We start from the raw sequence: 14,276 nt of genomic DNA on the forward strand, positions 1-14,276 counted from the left end.
AGACTTTTAATGTTGCTCAGAAATGACAAACTGGTCATTGAACATGGTCTGTTCTCCACAAACCCATTTTGACTGGCATTAACTCTGTTTCCTGTTTTAGTATCAGCCTTTTAGTAGATCCAATCTCAGCCATTCCATTATTTGGCTCTGGATCCCTCTCTTGAAATTGGTATGTCTGATGGATGAGGTGTGGGATACGTCCATCCAGATATCAGTGTCATGATCTAGAACCATTCCAGAACCTCTCTAGATCCGTTCAAAATCAATACAGATAGGACTATAATATGGTTTAAAAGAGAACTAGATAAATTCATGGAGGTTAAGTCCATTAATGGCTATTAGCCAGGATGGGTAAGGAATGGTGTCCCTAGTTTGTCAGAGGGTGGAGATGAATGGCGGGAGAGAGATCACTTGAACATTACCTGTTAGGTTCACTCCCTCTGGGGCACCTGGCATTGGCCACTGTCGGCAGACAGGATACTGGGCTGGATGGACTTTTGGTCTGATCCAGTGTGGCCATTCTTATGTTCTTACGTTCTTAGATGCATGAATACCCAATTAACTCCATTTAAATTCATGCTAGCTTCATTTCAGTTGATGCTGTTCCATCTTAGATCTATCCATACCCCCATAGCCACCTGTAGATCCCTTCTAGATTGATGCACATCCCTCTACATCCATTCTAGATCCATCTCCCCACCCTACCAGTACCAGACCCACCCGCTGTCTGTACCCTGCTGGTAGCTACAGTCGGGATCACTGACCTGACTCGGGGCCAGCAGAGGGGTTGGCTGGGATCATCCATGTCCGGTCCCTGAAAAGGTGGGATGCAAGAATGACTAAACCAGTGATGCTCCTGGTTCTCTGTGTGTAAATCCCTGTAGGGGGAGAGCACCTCCCCTGACAGGCCAGGGACCCCATGAACAGGGGATGGGGCTGAGCCCCCTTGGGGGTTGATAAACTCAATGGGGGTGTCACTTTGGGTGTCACATACATGTTCTGTTTTAGGCCCGGGAGGCCTGGCAGGGGTGCTCCGAAAAAGCGAGGCTCAAACGTGGCAAAGCGGCGAATTAGTGGCTTTACTGAAGGTAAGTGACACACCCGCAACGGGGACTCCAAGCGTTGCTGTCACCGAGGCGGAGAGCCCAGCACACCGGAGCAATGCCTGGGACGGAGTCCAACGAAGGGCTGGATAGCAGGCATTAATATACACTTAACATTATTAGCTCATATATAATTACTAAGGGGTTGTGCTTCTTTACTGGCAAGGGGCCACACGAGGTAGTCGAGGCCGGTTGTGGGCAGTTTCGACCGGATCCTCATGTCCGCCACTGACCGATAGTAACCGTCTGCACGAGAAAGCGTTCCTCCCTAGCTAGGCCGTCACTGAGTCTTCCGCAGTCCCTTACAATACACAATGTCTGGGGTGGGGCGCTAGGATCAGGGTGATCAGAGCCACCGGCCTCCATCTCACACACAGGGGACAGGGGTGTGTTTTTTCACCCAGCACCGATACCGATCAGTGTTACCCACAGCCCACGGAAACAGGCGAGCTGGGGAAGGGCAGAACTTGGTGCTTGGAACAGTGACAGCAGCACAGAGATGCCCTAGAGGGGAGGCCCCACGGCTCATTCTGTACCCCCTGAACCAGCCAGTCCCCTGCCATGAGGCTGTATCAGAGCTAGCCCCCACCCCCCCAGGGGAAAGGCCCCAAGTCCATTCCCCACTCCCCTGAGCCAGCCTGTCCCCCATCCCAGGGCCGGTATTAGTCTCACCAATGCTGCATAGAGAGGCAAAATCCCTTCCCTGCTCCTATGCCCCTGTTCTTACAGCCCAGGCTCTGGCCAGTTTTGCCCCAGTGGTGCATGGGGAGTTCATGGTGTTGCTTGTTCACTGTAAGCCCCCCTAGATCCTTTGTTGAGCCCCAGTTCTCCAGGACACAGTCCCGGATCTGGGGAGGAGTCCGCTTCCCTGGGGCTGGGATGGAGAATGCTGCATCTGCTGGATTCTCACCGCTGGGGTGTGACTGGGCCCAGCTCACTAAGTGCCCCAGCTTGCTCCCTGCACCTGCCCTGGCTTTGTCAGCATTTACCACACTGCTCAGTGCTGTGACACCTGCAGATCAGATGGCAGCTTGAGCTGGGATCCTGGGGTGACTCTGGTTTCTGGCGTCCAACCTGAGACTTTGAGCAGGTCCAGGACTGTCAGATGACCAGGGCTGCATTGTGCTGGGTGCTGTACATGGTTTATTAGGTGTATTATGGTAGCGCCTAGAAGACCCAGTCATGGCAAAGAATCCCATTGCCGCTGTAGGTGACTTGTTAGGTGTATTGCAGTAACACCTAGGTGGACTCCCAGCTATGGCCTAGGACCCCAGTGTGCCAGGTGCTGTACAAACACAAAACACAGTGATGGCCCCTGTCCCCACTTGCTCACAGTCTAGGTATAGGACAGGAGAAAACAAGTGGCTACAGACAGGCTGACGGGGAAGAACCAGGGGAACAATGAGATGACACTAATAGGCATTGGCAGATGGTGCCGTATCCCAGTCTGAGACGTCTCTTCCCAGAGCATCAGAGCCGGTCCATGGATCCCTGCTGCACTGGGCTAGGTTTGTGATACATTTTCTTTGCAGGGGAGCTGTTGCAAACAGCAATGGAGTTTGCCTCCTGCCTGAATAGCCCTTGATTAGAGTCAGTCGGGCTGGGAGGACACACAGAGTCTCTTTGGGATCAGGCCTTGAATCTGGGCTGAGATGCCTGATAGAGAGGACTGGCCTGCCTGCTGTTTGTGACCCCTCTGTCCCCAGACAGGTGCAGAGTGGAAGGGGAATGACGTACAAGGGAAACTAAGAATACCCTGGTACTGATTTCTCCTCCAGTGGGCCTAAAGTGCACTCCTGTTGGCAGGGAGTTGGCCTAGATGTCAGTGGTGGGATACCAGAGTTAATATCAGTCACACAGTGATTTGCTTTTTCACTGATGATTTTCCTTGTCTTTCTAGCAGATCCGGCATGAATTACTCAAACCCAGGGGGTGAATTCACCACCAGGCCCAAAACCCTGGGTACACCTGCTAGGTATAAGTTAGCTGGGAGTCCGAGGCTGGGGGGCATTCATTCAGTTCCCAGGAAGGCACCAATTCATTGTTTTGCAACTTCATTTTTACTCATTGCTGGCTAAGAAGCAGCGAGCGAAATGCACCAGGCTGCGTGGATGGGCAGGGCAGCGGAGGTTAGGGGGAGGTGCTCAGAGCTGTCATTTCAGCTGAAATCAGTTTGGTGCATAATTTCCCAATTTCCCTTCCCATGAACAAACTCCCGCTCTCCTTGTTGGCGCTGGGAACAGGTGTCTTTGGAATGGGCGGTGGTTACCCCGGGGGAAAAAACAGGTGGAAAAGGCCCAGTGAGGACAGGGCAGGCTGCAGTTTTAACAGGAGTTAGCAGGTCAGGTAATGACGAGGATCTCCCATAAACGGTCACTCAACTGGCTGACATGGGGGAGGGCTACAAACTGCCAGGTCTGTCCCAGGGTTTGGATCATGTCCGTTACCCCTGGGTAAATAAACCAGCTGGTTCCCTAGGAAAGACGCAGCCTAAGACCCTGGGTTGGGATTGCCAAGGGAGCTGTGGGAGTTCGAATTGAACATGGCTCATAACTCCCCGAGGCTCCCTGCCTTGATGCTCATGGGAGGGGCACTGCCTGAGAGGAGCGGTGTCTGGGGTGGGGGAGATCAGCCTGGGGGGACTCAGCCCCTCTGCAAAGCAGGCCTGCATCTGGGCCAATGCAAAGGGTAGAAGCGTCGCAGATCCAGCCCACGTAGCGATTCCCAGCAGGGCTCAGGGCTGCAGCCTCCTCATCGTGGCCTGTATCCAGGGGATGAAGGTGGAGACTCTTGTGTAGACCCTTGGGGGGCTCCCACTGACAGGCCCCCAAGAGACAATGCCCTGGGCTGTTTTCCCACACACCAGGGGGCCCCCAGAGTCACCCTGCGAAACAAAACAAGCCACAGATGGCGAAAAGCTCAGTGAGTCATTTCCCGCTGCTCTTCAAACACTGGTGGACACTTTAGTGACACCCCCCCTGCTACCCAGATGGTCTCTGTTTGGGCCCCCCCACAGCCCAGCCTGTCTCAACAAACCCCCAACTCCTCCCAGTCAGTCTCTGTCCCCCCCACCCCCCGAGAGAAGACCAGATATTTTCCCATTGGTTCATACAGCACTTAGCGCAGCAGGGCCTGATCTCTGATCTTTGCTCGTGGGCCCAACTGCAACAGCAGGAGCCTCGTTAATAATAAGGGTTTATCAAGGACGCTTGGGAGTTTCACCTTAAAAGAGGCTTTGCTCTCCTTTGGGTCCCCCACACACATCATCGTGTAGGTGTTATATTTAGAATATGTCCCACCAGGATACTTCAGACACGTCTGATCATCCAGCACCTTCAAATCCACCTCCCGGAGTTTATGGGGGAGCTCCTTGTTGTGTGCGCTCGTCCGGCCCCAGCCGGCGACACTGCACACGGTCCCTGGTTGCACTCCCTGATGAGCCGGGGGGAGCGGGATGAGCCCGACCTGTTCATTGAGCTTTGCCTTGTGCTCCAGCTACAAACAAGAGAGGACACAAGCACCAGGGTCAATATGAAGGTCAGAGCTGATGATGGGTAGAGAGAGAATCCAAGAAAAGAGAAACTACAGCCAGTGTAGATGGGATGAGGGTAGTACCTGCAGCAGTGTGAGGTCACTGCGGGAGGGGTGATGGGGTGGGGCGGTACCTGCAGCAGCATGATGTCATTGTTAAGGGACTTCTCGTTATAATCCTGGTGGGGGTACTGGCGTCTCACAGGGATCACTCGTCGGCTCCCTTCCCGTTTGGTAATGTCATGGGCTCCCAGGGTGACATTGATCTTGCTGCAAAAGCCAAGAGCAACATGTGGGTTGTAGGGGCTAGAACATGGGATGGGATGGGATGGGCATATGTGGGTCTGACACAGGTGTACGGCTATTTGTGGGGACAAGGCAGCCTGGGGTCTAAAGAAGTGATTTCAGACTCAGTTCCCAGCCAGTAAAAATGTAAAATTCCCATTGACACATTGCTTCTCTGATCCAGACCCAGGACTGGAGACTTACTCTTTTGGGGGTCTGGGGAATGGGAGACAAGGCCTTTTCCCTCTAGCAGAGCTCGCTCCGATCCATCTTGGGAGAGAGATTGGCTTGCTCAGGTGGCGTGGGGCATGGCACAAGGGCCTTTCCCCTATGTCAGGCACTGGCTCCAGCACAAAGCATCTGCCCAGAGGTGTTGGGGTCCCAGCATGTGTCTTCACCAGCCCTTGTGCAGTCCCACAAGCGGCTTCACTCCCATCGTCCTCCCGGCCCCTGGGTCTCAGCTTCCCTTATCCCTGTGACCCCTCCCAGCTAGATCCAGACAGGGGTCCATGCCCAGGCCTCCCAGCCCAGAGACCTGCAGAGCTTTCCTGGGGCTGTGAGAACCTCCCTGCCCTGATCTGGGCAATGGGCCAGACCCCAGCTGCTCACACTGGCTGTAGCTCCATTGAATTACCCAGCGTTGGTTCTGGACCATGGTTTGCAGAGGCCCCCAGAGACAGGCCGACGCCCCCTGAGCAGATCGGACCCTTGGGCTTTGCTTTCCCAGCCTGTTGCACTAACTGCTCCTTCCCTGCAACTATGATGGTGCCAGAGCTCCCGGCTCCCCCATCACCTGCTAACCCCGACCTGCCCCGACATCCCCAGCACAGAGGCGCTTACTCTCCCTTGCAGTGAGCGGCCGTCAGCACGAAGTTCTTTGACACCAGGAACCCTCCACAGAAAATAGTCTTGTGTCCGCGTCGTATTGACAGATAGGCCATGTAGGGTCTGGAGTGGGGCTTGGCTTCCCAGCCCCCGATGATCTCACCTGTGGGGGGAGACCAGGTTCATACAAAGAGCCCCATTTTCTCCCAGGGCCAGGCTGGGACCGAACTCCCCATCCTGAAGGGCAGTCCCCACAGCCTCAACCCACCCCCTGTGATGCTTTTCTTGGGGGGATCCCTGTACCTGGAACCCTGCCCCCTGCTCCACTCTGCCCCAGAGTGGACACCCCATAGTGCTGGGGGTAAATCTACAGCTTTGACCTCTCTGGGTGGCGAATCAGTGTCAAACACACCGGGAGTGGGGCAGTAATTGCTCTGCCTTGAGTTAACGGATTTGGGAGGCAAAGTCAACCAGAAACCCACTGACATGTCCCCTGCTGATGTTTCACCTTCTCCACCAAGCCACAGTGACAAGCCAGGGATGCTCCCAAGCTGGCCCTCCAAATTCTTTTTCAACAGAAAACTGGGTTTTCCAGACCATGAAAAGTTTCTTAGACCACACCTCCTCTCCTCAACATTTTGGCATTTTTCTTCGAAATCTGATTCTTTCCCCCAGTTTTGGGCACTTTTCAGCTGAATATTTGTAACTATTTTGCCAGAGCAGGGATAGTTAATTATTTTTTGTCAAGGTCCACATTTCTTGGTCAAGGTATAATCAAGGATAGATGCCACAGAACATAATAATAAAAAGCCAACAATAATGGTAATAATAATAAGTAAATAAAAAGATTTTGGGGTCCATTCAAAAGTGTCTGGACCAGATTTGGTGCATGGTCTGCCTATTGAATAACTATGTGAGAGAGTAAGGAGGAGTGGCAAGGTCTGCAACAGTAACATGCTGTCTCCCATCTGTTTATCCCACTTCCTTCCCGACCCCGACCCATTACTGCTGTCATTTCTCCAAATGTTTTGTCAGATCCAAGATCTGAGGCAACATTATATGCACAGCTGGCCAGCAAATTTGAACTAAACACTGATCCCCTAAAGCACTGGGAGGAGGAACAAGGCCAATTATTTTCTGCTAAGCAAATGGAAACAAATTTTAGCCCGTGCTCTGAACTGCTCCTTGGACCGACATTTAAGATTAATTCCACAGGAATATGGAGGATGTATTGTGCCTCTCTTCAATCATTCAAAACAGATGCCGATAAGTCAGACAAATATTGATGCTGTAATTCGGCAGGTGCTGACTTAACCCATGTGCTCTGGGAAGGCACCTAGATGCTTTGGGTGGAACTGAATTGGAGAGGGTTTTTTTTTTTCATTCAAATAAAATTAAACATCTATTTTTCAACCTAATGGGTGTTAACTGGAAGTGGAACTGAAAGACTCTGGCTAAGCAGAGCACTAACAGTGGTGGAAAGACTAGTTCCACAAACACAGAAATCCAAAAAGGGACCAACAATCAAAGATTGGACCATAGACATCCGAAGCTTGGCCACCATGTAAAGAGTGGCAGACTGTGTGTAGTGTGGTGGAGTGGCTGAGGGGTGTGACAGGAAGTATAAGAGGGGCCTCTAGCCCGTTGAGCCTGAGCCAGGGAAGGAGACAGATGTCCAGGGCCTGCTGCCGAGTCAAGGATCACCCTGACTCCAGAGGAAGCTGAGAGTGGAGGGGACTGAGCAGGATTGCTGGCAAGTTAGTACCTCGATGAGACAGAGGACCCGTGGACTACGGAACCCCTTGCTCAGACTGTGGTAAGAAGTAGCTGAGGGAAAACAGATGCTGGTCCAGTTTGTCTGTCAGAACCCGAGTCACCATGTTGTGGTAGGATCCCCGCTGACTCATCTGCCCTTGCTAGAGCCCTGGGCTGTGACCCAGTGGAGTAGGGTGGGCCCGGGTCCTTCCGACTCCTGTTGCCTGCGGTGGCAACCTCCCCACCTTAGGAGGAATGGCCTGTTTGTTGCTATGCCATGCCTGAGGTTCAGCGCCACCTAGCTTACGTGGCAACTCAGCCCTACCCCACTAAAGGGTCTTCGGGTCCATACATTTGATTCGCTAACTCCCCAATACTGGGCGGTGCCCCAGTGCTATAGTGAGCCGGAAGGGGAGGGATAATCGCTAACCCTCTACACTGTTACAGAGATACCAAGAAAAGCTGTTAGAGATATGAGATGCTTTCCTGGAAGTATCCAAATGATCCGATCAAATGCATGCCCCCCTCCCCACCTCCTCCTCTTCTCTACCCACTTCCTTCCCCTACCCATCTCTATCCCCCTCCTCTGACTTTTGCTTCTAGTCATTTTCTTCCTTTAATTATTTTCCTTTAGTGGGATTTTTATAAGCAAATTGTGTTTGTAAATTGTGGAGTACAGTGAGGGATTAATATTCTAACCATTCATATTACAGATAACATCTCAAGCCTAGCTAAGGTGAGTAGCAAATATTTAATATCTTATGAGAAGTTTTTGGTTTATGAGGAGTTTATGTATTTTTTGTTGTTTGTTTTCGCACTTTCTCTCTCTGTCTTTTTAAAAAAATTAATAAAAAGTTAATAGAAAAAGACCTAACTTTGGGAGCTTTCAAAGAAAAGTCAAAATTTCCCATGGAAAAAGTAAAAGCCTCTTCGGACCAGTTCAGAACAAGTCTCAACACACATGGGTCTCTGGGCATGAAATAAAATCTAGACAATCGATGTAAAGACATCAGGGTGGAGGGGCCAGAAGGGCAAGGGAAGAGCTAGTGAAGCTGAAGGACAATGTTGTAACAAGGACAAATGGGATAAACTGGGCAGGAATAGATTGAGGTGGAAATGAGAAAGTCTCTGACCATCAGAGGGATGCAGGATTTAGGAACTGCGAGACTGCACCGTTTGCTTTAACCCCAGGCAACCCCCCATATGCAGGCACTCATATGGGTTGACCCACCGTTGGTCCTGTGGGGCTAGCTGGCCCCTCGGAAATTTCCAGTGCTATCAGCCAAGTTTAAATCACAGGGAAAGCTGAACCAGTTGAACCAGATGTGGTTTAAAATCAGTTTAGTTAAACCAATGCAAGTCTGTGTGTAGCTCACACCTGACCGCTTTCAGAGATGACAGGAATGTTAATTTGGCATCCATATCAACCAGGCTGTTTGAGAGTCTGTTGCTGTTATTTGCATATGGTGCAACCAACCGAGATCAGGGCCCCATTGTGCCAGGCGCTGCACAGACCCCAACCGAGATCAGTGCCCCATTGTGCCAGGCGCTGCACAGACCCCAACCGAGATCAGTGCCCCATTGTGCCAGGCGCTGCAGAGACCCCAACCGAGATCAGTGCCCCATTGTGCCAGGCACTGCACAGACCCCAACCGAGATCAGTGCCCCATTGTGCCAGGCGCTGCACAGACCCCAACCGAGATCAGTGTCTCTATTGTGCCAGGCGCTGCACAGACCCCCACCGAGATCAGTGTCTCTATTGTGCCAGGCGCTGCACTGAGTCTGGCCGAGATCAGGGCCCCATTGTGCCAGATACAGCACAGCCCCTTCCCTAAACAATTTCAATTCAATGTGACAACACAGACAAAGGAGCTAGAACCCAGGAGTCCTGACTCCCAACCCCGCACGCTGCTCTAACCTCTGGACCACACTCCCAAGCTAGGGATAGAACCCAGGAGTCTGGGCTCCCAGCCCCTACTTAAGATCCCCCTGTGTCTCTCTCCTGCTCTCAGTCTCTCTCTGTGTCTCAGGGGGGTTATCTCGGTACCAGCTCTGCCACCCGGGTTCCATCGCCCCCGCCTCCAAACCCTTCTCTAGCCAGGTCCTGGGAGCCAACGGTCGCCCTGGCAGAAGCATCTGACTCTAGGGAGGAGCCAGGATTTGCAAACAGTCCAGAGAGCTGCCGGTTCCACTCCCCATGATCCCTCATCTCCCCATACTCACCAGCCCCAGCCCCGGGGGGCAGGAGAAAGGCCGCCGGCAGCAGGATCAGGATCAGCATCGTCACCATCCTGGGAAAGTGACAGTGCTCGAGCCTCAGTCCTGGGGCATTTATAGAGCCAGCAGCAAACCCCAGGTCACGTACGCACCCCCCTCGCAGGGAGCTGGGACCACACAGGCACCCTCAGAAACCTCAGCATCACGCCGCTGACACGTGGGGGACAGGAGGGAGGGAGCTGGGGCTGGAAAACAACCTCCCTCTGGGGGAAGGAGCCCAGAGGAAAGTCACTTGGGGTCAGGGCGTCTCTGCCCCCTCTCCCAGAGCATCTGGGATCAGGGCCCCCTGGGGCCTGCCTAGAGCCCAGCACACCTGGCACCGAGCTCATCTGGATCTCTCCAACTCCTCCCTCCAACAGCTCATCTGGTGGGGAGTGCAGCCGATGCTGAGTCACCCGCTGGCTTTGCTCAGCTCCCCGCTTCCTCCCCAGCGTGTCTTTCAGAGCAGCAAGCTGAAGACAGGGCCCGGCTGTGGGTTTCTGGAGCCCAGCCACAGAGCCCACAGCCCACATTCTCCCAGAGGCTGGGGAGCACGTGTCCTGCAAGGTGGTGGACCTGGGGCAGCACAGCTACCATGGGGATGGGCAATGGGGAAGGCCCTGAACAGCCGGCACAGGAGCCGTGTCCCTGTGAGCCTGCCCCATGGCAGGCATGGTTGAGTAAAGAACAAACACCCCACACAACAAGGCTGACCACTAGGAAATGTGACCTTGGCTGTCCAGATGTTTGAATCTCTCACGTGCCTACAAGTCTGTGCCCCAGAAAACAGCTTAAAAATCACCCTGAGACCCCAGCCCCATTTCTCCATCAATCTCCGAGCCCCACTGAAATGGCTCTGTATTTTTTTGTTAAGCTCCAGCATCAGGAGTCACAGGAACACCTGCAAATCTCACCTTCTTGTGTGTTCAAATTGGATGTTTCAAGTCTATGAACCTGTGGAGAAGAGCTTGAAGACAAGACCCCTAAATGTAAAAAGCCCCCTGGCCTTCTCCTCACCTGTCCCACTCCCTTATGGTGCCCCTATACCCCCATAAACAGCACCTACAAAGTGTGGGAACCTCCCTTTCTCTCCAAGGGGGCCTCCTCCAATCCCCCACGAGTGGCATCTTCATGGCCAGTTTAAGGATGGGGGAAGTGCTTCTATCTGGACCCAGGAGGTTTGCAGCCCCAACTGGGTGGGGAGAGGGTATGGGTCAGGTTCCCAATCTCCAGGTGGGTGCTAGGCTGTCCCAGGGCCTGTACACCCAGACATATGGCAGGGAGAAAGGACGGGCCCCCAATATCTGTGGATGCATGGCATATTGGGCCCTGCACAGCTGGGGCTGTATCCAGTCTGGTCCACACCCAGGGATCAATTGACTCGGTCTCTGAAACTTGCTGCTATGGTGATGTACGCCCAGTGGCCATTGCCTGGAAGATAAAACCCTCCCATCTGTAGCAGGCTATCAGCCCTGAGGCCTGACTGACAAGCCAAGTGTCTGAGCAGGGACTTCTCCCCATCCCCCAGGCAGTGAAAGGTGTGTCTCCACACACAGCTGTGTCACGAACAGAAACGGTTCTCAGAGTCAGACATTAGGGAGCATAAGCAGACCTGGCTGAGGGTGAGAATCCAGGACTGGGATGGGGCGGGGGTGCTGCAGGTCAGGATTGAGACTCACCGGCAGAGATGACCCATGCCCATGGAAAGGGGGCAGAGTGAGGGCAGCCGGCTTCAGCGGTGTTACTGAGCATCCTCAGTCCATGCGAGCACACTCAGTACAAGCCATGCAGCAAATCTGGGGATGGGGGGAATCTGACCCTGCATTCCTCCCCTTCCCCCAGCCTCTGGCCCACACCGGCAAGACTATTAGAAGTCTACATCTTTGTCTGCAAATTTGTCATTTCTTTACTCCCCATTTGCTGAGTCATTTCCTTTTACTTCTGATTCTCAGGAACTTTTCAAGACCAACTTTGTTTTTTTGGTTTGATGTTTCATATCTGCCTGGCCAGTCTCCAGATAACGGGCAATGGAGGAAAAGGAAGCTCAGAGGATTTAACCTCAGAAGACATTTCACAGGCTAGAACCATAGAGATATCAGGGTGGAAGGGAACTCGAGAGGTCACCTGATTCAGCCCCCTGTTGTGAAGCAGGACCACATCAACTTAGACCATCCCTGACAGGTGTTTGTCCAACCTGGTCTTAAAACCCTCCATTGATGGGGATTGCACAACCTCTCTTGTGATCTGATTCTAGACATTAACTCCATTTAGGGTTAGAAAGTTTTTCCTAACAACTAACCTCAATCACCCTTGCTGCAGTTTAACCCATCACTTCTTGTCCTGCCTTCAGTAGACATGGAGAACCACTGACCCATGTCCACTTTATAACAGCCCTACACATAGAATCATAGAATATCAGGGTTGGAAGGGACCTCAGGAGATCATCTAGGCCAACCCCCTGCTCAAAGCAGGACCAATCCCCAATATTTGCCCCAAATCCCTAAATGGCCCCCTCAAGGATTGAACTCACAACCCTGAGTTTAGCAGGCCAACGCTCAAACCACTGAACTACCCCTGCCTCCCCCCCCCATATTGAGAGATTGTTCTCAGTTCCCCTCTTAGCCTCCTCTTCTCTAGAAGAAACATATCCATTTTTTTTCACCTTTCCTCTTAGGTCAGGTTTTCTAAACCTTTGATCATTTTTTGTTGCTCTCCTCTGGACTCTCTCCAATTTCTCTACATCTCCCCTAATGTGTGGCACCCAGAACTGGACACAGTACTCCAACTGAGACCTCACCAGTGCCAAGGAGAATGGAACAATTTCCTCCTCGGTCTTACATATGACACTTCTGTAAGCACCAACCCTTCTGGGTTTCCTGACTTCTTTGAAGGTTCTGTTGCACTAAATCCATCATACACGGTAAATTCTCCTTCAGACAGGACATACTCCCCTACTGGATGTCTTCTCTCCTCAGCACTGCCTTCCCTAGATCCTTGAATCAAATCGTGGGTCCCCTCACTTGCCTCCCATACAGGAGATCAAAGCAGGGCAAAGCCAATAGTTTCCCGAGGAACACTTCTGTAGGCATTGTGACAAGATGGCCAATGTTAGTATGGTGGGTCCTGCACTTTCCTTGGTGGGGGGCTAAGATGCCACCCCTTGCCCCTGCTCTTCGGGCACCGAGGTTCCCCCCTAGTGACCTGGAAAAGTGGTAGAGGAGGGAAGCAGGGGTGGGGTCTGGGTTTTCTCCTCACTCTGAGCCCCAGCCCCTCTCACCCCCGGTGGGCTCTTACCCTCTTCCCCCTTGGTTGGGGTACCTGCAGTCCTTAGATGCTGGGGAAAGTCCCTACTTCAGTTCTCTGGTTTTCCAAAACACACCTCCAGGCTCCAGTCTCTCTTTTTTTGCCCCTCCTCCCCTCCCCCCCGCCCCAACTGCCTGAAGCAGGGGGTTTTATTAGGTTCCTGACAGGGCCTTAATTGAGAACAGGTGTTCCAATTAACCTGTAGCAACCCTCCCTAGTCTACAGGGGAAACCACACCTTAATTAGCCTAGGGCTTATATATTTCCCCTCTAACACTCTACCACTAACCTCCTCCTAGCCCTAGCTAAAACAGCCATTTATAAAACCAGAGAGGGGAGGTTGGCTAATGAAGCGTCCTGCGATTGTAGGGCCATTTTCCGATCCTCAGTACCTTCACGAATCCGGGCGGAGTTCCTCTGGGCGGCGTCCACCGACTCCCTTGACGCCTTCGAAGAGCGGTGGGCGCTGTCTGAGGTTCTCTGCTCGGTGACCCTGTCCGGTTCCCTCCGTCTGACCCTTTGATTGAGGGGAAGAGCGAGAGACCCCAGCCCCTGCTGTTGCCGCTGTGGATACCATCATCACTGTCACCTAGGAGGGGTCCTATCACACGTGGGTGTATGTCCCCCCCCCACTCCCAAACCTCCCACCCCGCAGCCGTGCCCATCTTGTCGGGCACTCTCAGGAGAGGAATAATCGGTGACACTGGGCATGGCACTAGGTAACTCGAGGGGGTGGAAGACCATGAGTGTCAAGGAAACCCCCCCCGCCCCGCTCTAGGCCACCGGGTAACTCAGGAGGGTGGAAGACCACGAGTGTCGAGGAAGCCTCCCCGCTCTGGGCCCAGGCTAGCCTAAACACTTCTCCCTCCTGAAGGCTGCTGTGTTATACCTTGTGTTTGCTTTTGTTTTGTTGCATAGTTTTGCTTTATCCTTTCTGGTGATTTTTTGTAAGTGTTACACAAATAAAATTATTTTCTGCTTAAAAAAAAAAAATAACACTCTACCACTGCTCCCTGGCCCTCCTGTCTCACAGCTTATAGAAGATAAGGGAGACACACGTCCCAGTCATTCTCATGCCTGGAGATATATATTCTTAGCATAGCTTTTAAAGTCCCATGAAATCTTTCCACAAGCCCATCCATTTCTGTATGATTGGGAGCAGCCTTTATTTGTTTTACTATAATTCCCATAACTTTTTAGAGACTGCAGACATGAAATT

General features: G+C 52.5%; 1 protein-coding gene across 1 annotated transcript; it reads right to left on the bottom strand.

Annotated features, from left to right (window-relative positions):
• Positions 1 to 1,060: 1,060 nt before the first annotated feature.
• Positions 1,061 to 9,923, bottom strand: LOC102930074 (duodenase-1). Its single transcript, XM_037915251.2, has 5 exons — positions 9,723 to 9,923; positions 5,760 to 5,907; positions 4,769 to 4,904; positions 4,326 to 4,598; positions 1,061 to 3,987 (listed from the first exon to the last, which is right to left on the bottom strand). The coding sequence occupies exons 1-5, from the start codon at positions 9,787 to 9,789 to the stop codon at positions 3,838 to 3,840; spliced, it is 774 nt and encodes a 257-aa protein (XP_037771179.1). The 5' UTR covers positions 9,790 to 9,923; the 3' UTR covers positions 1,061 to 3,837.
• Positions 9,924 to 14,276: the final 4,353 nt, after the last annotated feature.

Source organism: Chelonia mydas, chromosome 13 (assembly GCF_015237465.2).
Source record: "Chelonia mydas isolate rCheMyd1 chromosome 13, rCheMyd1.pri.v2, whole genome shotgun sequence".
NCBI lineage: Eukaryota > Metazoa > Chordata > Testudines > Cheloniidae > Chelonia > Chelonia mydas.

Excerpts from the sequence above, each read along its gene's own strand:
- LOC102930074 (XM_037915251.2), bottom strand. The coding sequence starts at position 9,789 with ATGGTGACGATGCTGATCCTGATCCTGCTGCCGGCGGCCTTTCTCCTG. Across the intron at positions 4,905-5,759 it reads GCCGCTCACTGCAAGGGAGA|CAAGATCAATGTCACCCTGG; the intron begins GTAAGCGCCTCT and ends TGGCTTTTGCAG. Across the intron at positions 4,599-4,768 it reads ATGACATCATGCTGCTGCAG|CTGGAGCACAAGGCAAAGCT; the intron begins GTACCGCCCCAC and ends TCTTGTTTGTAG.